At 35.4% G+C, this 5,937-nt stretch overlaps 1 protein-coding gene across 7 annotated transcripts; it reads right to left on the bottom strand.

Moving 5' to 3' along the window:
- Positions 1–989: 989 nt before the first annotated feature.
- Positions 990–5,650, bottom strand: LOC121253946 (protein ABIL2-like). Of its 7 annotated transcripts, none has more exons than XM_041153882.1 (10): positions 5,263–5,650; positions 4,356–4,492; positions 4,051–4,133; positions 3,795–3,945; positions 2,396–2,495; positions 2,175–2,267; positions 2,037–2,079; positions 1,851–1,945; positions 1,530–1,672; positions 990–1,301 (listed from the first exon to the last, which is right to left on the bottom strand). In XM_041153882.1, the coding sequence occupies exons 2-10, from the start codon at positions 4,458–4,460 to the stop codon at positions 1,131–1,133; spliced, it is 984 nt and encodes a 327-aa protein (XP_041009816.1). In that variant the 5' UTR covers positions 4,461–4,492; positions 5,263–5,650; the 3' UTR covers positions 990–1,130. The 7 variants fall into 7 exon arrangements, with proteins under 7 accessions (XP_041009816.1, XP_041009815.1, XP_041009809.1 ...); XM_041153881.1 differs by having other exon boundaries at positions 1,851–1,942; XM_041153875.1 differs by lacking the exon at positions 5,263–5,650 and adding an exon at positions 5,107–5,256.
- Positions 5,651–5,937: the final 287 nt, after the last annotated feature.

Raw genomic sequence — 5,937 nt, 5'->3', positions numbered from 1 at the left:
GCGAAGAATGAACGCAGGAGTGGACTGGGTCGTGGCTTAATGTGTAGAAGTGGAATGGATCGTTGAGAGTTTTACTTTGCATTTTACGCTCTATTTTTACATGCTTTGTTTTTAGTACGTGTATTTATGCTTTATGTTACTAGCTGATAGGACTATTTTATTTCGGCAATATGTACATGGGTTTGCTTATTTAAGCAACAATGCTTTCATTAATGAAAGTCAAGTATTTGCATTTAAATTGTGGTACATTTCTCACCCGAAGAGAAGATAAATTATCTTAGCATTTATACTCTCTGAGTTTGGGACCTATCAACTAAACCTTGTTGGGTGTCTTGTGAAGTGATAGCTGAGTTGGTTAAGTGCTTACAACTGTATACATAGAAATCCGTAGTGAAAAGGGCAGGTAGGCATGTTGAATTGAAGATAGTCATTTTCTTGTAATAAGGAGATTGAAGTTGTGTTTGGATAGTGACATGATTTCAGATGATTTGTAAATAATAATAATAAAATAATAATAAAATAATAATAAAATATTAAATAGTAGTAAATAGTAATAAAAAATAGTAAAAATATGTTAAAAGTAACAATAAAATAGTGAATAGTTGTAGAGTGATCTGAGTTTACAATCTGTTCACCCTGAGTTTCCCCCACAGAAGCTCGTTTCAATAGAAATCATTACACAGTTCTTTTTCCATTCATCTCTTTCTTTCATTATTTACAATCTGTGTAACAATAGGGTTTGTATGTTACAGGCAGCAATGAACAAGCAACGATAAATTTTGTCTTCAAACTCATCTGAAATGGAGAGAAAATAAGCATAAAAGAAAGAAACAAGGAAAAAAAAAGCAAATCTCTTTTCAGGCAAATATGGGTTTAATTAGGTCTCTTTTTTCTGGTGCAAACTTCACCTGTTCAATTGGGTATCCAAGCTTAATGGACGTTTAATGCTGCAAGGAATTAATGCACCACCTCTAAATTTCGTACATAGAAACAAGAAGAAAATGTCGTACAAAGTATTGATCATCTAATACATCACTGCAAGATCTCAGAATAATACATCATATTACTCATGATGAATTGCTTGTGGGTGACAAAAATAAAATAAGTACTTCGCCGTATAAATCTAGCGGTCAGTATTCATCCAAGTAGGTGTATAGCATGTCATCTTTCTTTGACTTGCGTCGACTAAGCAAAGCTTTCAGGAGACGTTTACTTTTGCTAGGGTATTGTTCTACCTCTTTGCCATTTTCTCTTTCTGCTGGTAATCGCATTGAAGCTGATTTCCGGGGCTCTGAAGGGTACTGGCACAAGCATAACAGATTGCAACTTTTCAATTTAGAGTAAAACAGGATATATATATATATATATATATATATATATATATATATTTCATTTTTCCTTTCTGTTTTCCTTCTTTCCAATTCACGTGTTTGTTGAAAAGATGTGCACATTTCAGATGGTGAGTAAAGTGGCATATTAATTGCAGATATAAATTGCATGGAATTTAGGAAATGTAAATGTGTACTCACACGCCGTCTTGCATTAGGATTTGGTGTGGTTGGCCTACTTGAGTTTGGAGTAGTGGGCCGCCTTGAATTTGGAGTCACTGACCTACTTGAAAGAGATCCAGAACGTGATAGCGGAAACCGATGTGGTGAAACGGTTCTCTTCTCTGATTTTTGTATAGACATCATCAGCAGAATGACAATAGACATGTATACATATATGTACGATCATCTTCATAAGGAAAAAAAAAAAAAAGAAAAAGAAAAAGAAAAACAAAGTATAGAATAAAGTGCATTAACATGATTCATAACTTTCATAGTTCAACATTCTGCATTCATACAAACCTAATTCTTTTTTGGGCAAAGATGCAGTAAAGGAAAAAATTGCAGATCGTTGGGAAGGATGTGGAGAAGGCGAACGGGAATGCCGATGCCCTCTACTGCATGAATCATAACTTAGTTTATCATGATCCACGTAAAAAGAAAACAGAGTTTATCAGCCTAATGCATAAGAAGATATAACAATAGTACCTGCTTGTAGAAGTTGGGGTTTCTCTTATTGTGGATTGAACAGCTTCATTAAGTCAATTAGATGAGAGAAATTAGATTATGTTAAAGTATTGCCTGCGTGGTATGATTTGGACCAAAACAGAAGATAAAGTATGCTACCATTCCTAAATTGATGCCGCTCATTTTCATCAACTAGGCTGCAACCCTGGTATTTTGATTTAATACGGTTGGCACCATGCATGGTCTCCCCAACTGCAACGAATTTGGGGAATAGTAAGGGTCAAAAACTATTATTTCCAGAATTCTAGAAACAAAAATTGGAAAATATGTAGAAGATATATCAAAATTAAAAGAAAAAATGGAGAGAAGTATATATTTGCCTGGCAAGATGTACTGCTTATGGTACTTCGGAGTATTTATCGCCAGTGACTGCTGAGAAAGGCCCCCGTGATCAATATACTCTTGGCATGTCCGTAATCTCTAACATACCACATCAAAGTAACAGTGAAAGTAAGTAATATGTGTACCTCAATAGAGTGAGAAGCTTAGCTACAAACAAGTATTTAGTATGGTGCAATCGTCAATTCACTTAGTACTGATATGGTGCAATCATCAAGTCACTTGTGTCCAGTAATAGCAATATTGCTATGTGATACAAACATTGGCACCTAATGGCTTATGCCTCACATATTCTAGGACAACATTTTTGGGCAACAATAATCCAAAATCTGTCTCTCAAATCCCACATCTGAGGGCTGCTATCAATGTTTTGGTAAGAGAACCAACAGTAGAGCCCCATTACCAAAATAAAATGGTCATGGTCCATATGTTTAACTACACTCTATCCAGGTCAGCTTCAATTATTAATGGCTCGGACTAAAAGAAAACAATGGTTTGGTGGCCAAATTTAATTTAGGTAATGGGTTAGACTATCTGCAAACAGGCTTAATGGCCGCGTTCAGAATATGTACTGACACCTTAAGTAGGACAATGCCCTAAATATTTACAGGAAAAGAAAATATTAATTGCCTTTATATGATATATCTTTGCAGAGTACAGTGAGCATAACCCTTTATAATTTTTAAAGTAAGAAGGAACTATTTTCCAGTCTGAGCTAGTCTTGGGTCATTGGGCTATTATAAGTTGGCCTACATATCTTCAGATTATGAGACTTGCGTTTTAGATTGTCGAGTATATATATAGCAGGATACAATTTAATATCTTAAAGGAGTAACTTAAATAGAACATGAAGAAAGATTGTGTTTGATGTGATATCGCTTTGCTTTTAGAAATATACAGGACATGAATCCCCCAGGGGAAAGAACTTCTCTTTGCTAAATAGTAGGTTTCACTAAACCTAAACACCAACTAAAAAAGTATTTTTTGAGCTGCTCTTTTTGTCTTCAACTCTTCCAAACCGACTATTTTGTTTTTCTTTGATTTATATATTCCTAACTTTCCTCAAAATAGGAACTATATTTTTCTCTAGAATTGCCTTTTCCCCAAGTAATGGCTGAAGGAGGAAATACAAGAAGAGAACCGACTTACAAGATCATCCTTTTTATATAACGAGAAATAATTTAATTTTCACTAAAACCCAGCAAAAACATTTTCACAAATTTAGAAATCAAATCTTATCAATCTGAGCTGGTTCAAAATAATGTCAAGGTAAATTTATAGGTCTTTATCTTAATGATTGCTAATGGGAATCCCTATCATAAACGTTTATACAAGGTTCTTACAGATATCATACTAGTTAAAAAATTAATCCAAGCTCACCTGTTCAATGCAAGATACACGGAGCTCCGTTCCAGAAACTTCATCGACCTTCTCATCCAAGAGATCATCAACCTTATATGTAACAGAACCCAAATGGTCCACAGTATTTACAATGGCTTTAGTAGCATAATCTTTTAACGTTTCTATCACTCTGCATGTATAGACAATTAGTTTCTTTAAGAAATGTTAATAAGAGAGAGAATAGAAGGGAAATGCCACTTCAAATTACCAACAGTAATGAATCAGATTAACTCACATCTGTTTATGGTCATCAATGGTGTATGATAGTTCAAAATACTCGGCAGCTGAATATAACTGTGTACTCAGATTTTTCAGATCCTGAATAACTTTGTGATATGAGAAAAAGAAGTTGCAAAAATTAAAGTTAAAGAGGCCTAACTTAATAAAGATTAAATTTCTGGCAAGGTTCGACAGACTGCAGCAAATTCAAATCCCCAAAAAACTAAAGGCACAGCACCTAAAATCCAGTCTTTGACTAGATTGAAATAATTTGCAAGCCTGATCGCCAATTGATAAAACCGCAAAAAGGAGCAGGAGTACCATTAGACTATCGGAGAAAAGCAAGCTCTGCTGCATCGAAACCTCATCAAAATTAGATGCTTCTTGAGGGACGGGCAGCGTAGAAGATGTACTCATTGTCCCCATGAAGGAGAAATTGGAACTCAAGTTTCCTGATCCTGCAACAATCACGATGACCAATTTAGTAAACATTAAAGAAAAAAATAGTAACAAGTGATTGAAAAAGCAAGTGCCAGAAGATAAACCACTCCGGTTTTGAACTTCAACAAACTGTTGTTTCTTAATTTTGAAGAAAATAACCTGATTTCTTCTACGAGCTCAACATCAGAAATGCATTAAAATCGTGAGAACTTGATTAAGAAAACCACAATGAAATCAATGATAATAAAAGCAAATGTGACTGTGTATAGAGGGGGGGAGAGAGAGAGAGTACAAGGCTGCTCTATTTTAATGATAATATTCGGCTGTTCTGAGATGATAGAAGATAAACAAACAGCATAAAACAGGTAGTGCTTTTCCACACTACTGCAACCCTTCGAGACAGGAAATCAGCAGACTTAATAAATTAAACACTGAAATTCCCTATCATCTCAAAAAGTGCACTCTGTCTGAATCTTCACCAATACTCAAATTCTATTAAGATTAAAAACGAAACCATCATAAAGTAAACGACAAACCAATCCTTAAAAAGTTAAAAACGAAAAAGCTGTAAAATTTCGATACCCTCTTTTAAACTGAGAAAACAGAGGCAAAGAACAAGAAATTCTTGCACTAGAGTGAAAAAATTGATGTATGAGGTTCAGTTGAGAGACGGATGTTGCACTCTTGGGTTAATCCACTTCCTTTCCTTTCCCATGGTTTCCCGGCAACCAAACAGAGATAAAACGAAACGACAACCGAATGTGTAAGCGAAAATGAAGAGACAAACCTTATCTTGCTAATACGAAACCCACTTCCAGACCATAACACGAAACCCAGTTCAAAAATTCAAACTTTGAGGACCAAACGTGAAACCCAAATGTTGAAGGGTGTCCAAAAAACTAACAGTGCATAATAAATAGGACACTCATTTGACAGCGACCAGAATGTAAGGTTTATGATTTTGACCAATAGTAGACAAAAACTTCAAATTGTAGCAATGGGAGAGGGTTGAAGAAGGGAGGGACAGGCATCAGGGACCAAGGTGACCATGTCAGTATAGGCAGGGAATCCGGAGCATTTCGATTTTGAAGGGAGCAAAAAGACAGCTTCTTTCGGAAGCAAGAACTGGTCCTATTTTTTTTTTTTTTTTTTTTTCGACAAGCAAAAACAGGTCTCAGTTGTAAGCTCAGGTAATTCATCATTGCCATTAGAGTGGGTCCTGCATTGGTTTTTTCTTGGTATGGTGGGTCCACAATTTCTTGAAGCTGATCCTGAGCTACACAAAACAATGAAAAATTCGTTGGATCTTTACCAAGAAAACAGAGATTGGCTCTGCAACAGCTGGAGGGACTTGACGATGGATTGATTTTGAGAGTTGGTTCTGGTGGGTTCATCAACTTCAGATCACAAGTAATTCCCAACTATTTTAATTTTTGTTAGCTAATAATCGGATAAGAATAGC

The sequence above is a fragment of the Juglans microcarpa x Juglans regia genome, chromosome 3D (assembly GCF_004785595.1).
Source record: "Juglans microcarpa x Juglans regia isolate MS1-56 chromosome 3D, Jm3101_v1.0, whole genome shotgun sequence".
Classification (NCBI taxonomy): domain Eukaryota; kingdom Viridiplantae; phylum Streptophyta; class Magnoliopsida; order Fagales; family Juglandaceae; genus Juglans; species Juglans microcarpa x Juglans regia.
Note: the sequence above shows the minus strand (reverse complement) of the source record. Positions and strands in the feature narration are given on the sequence as shown.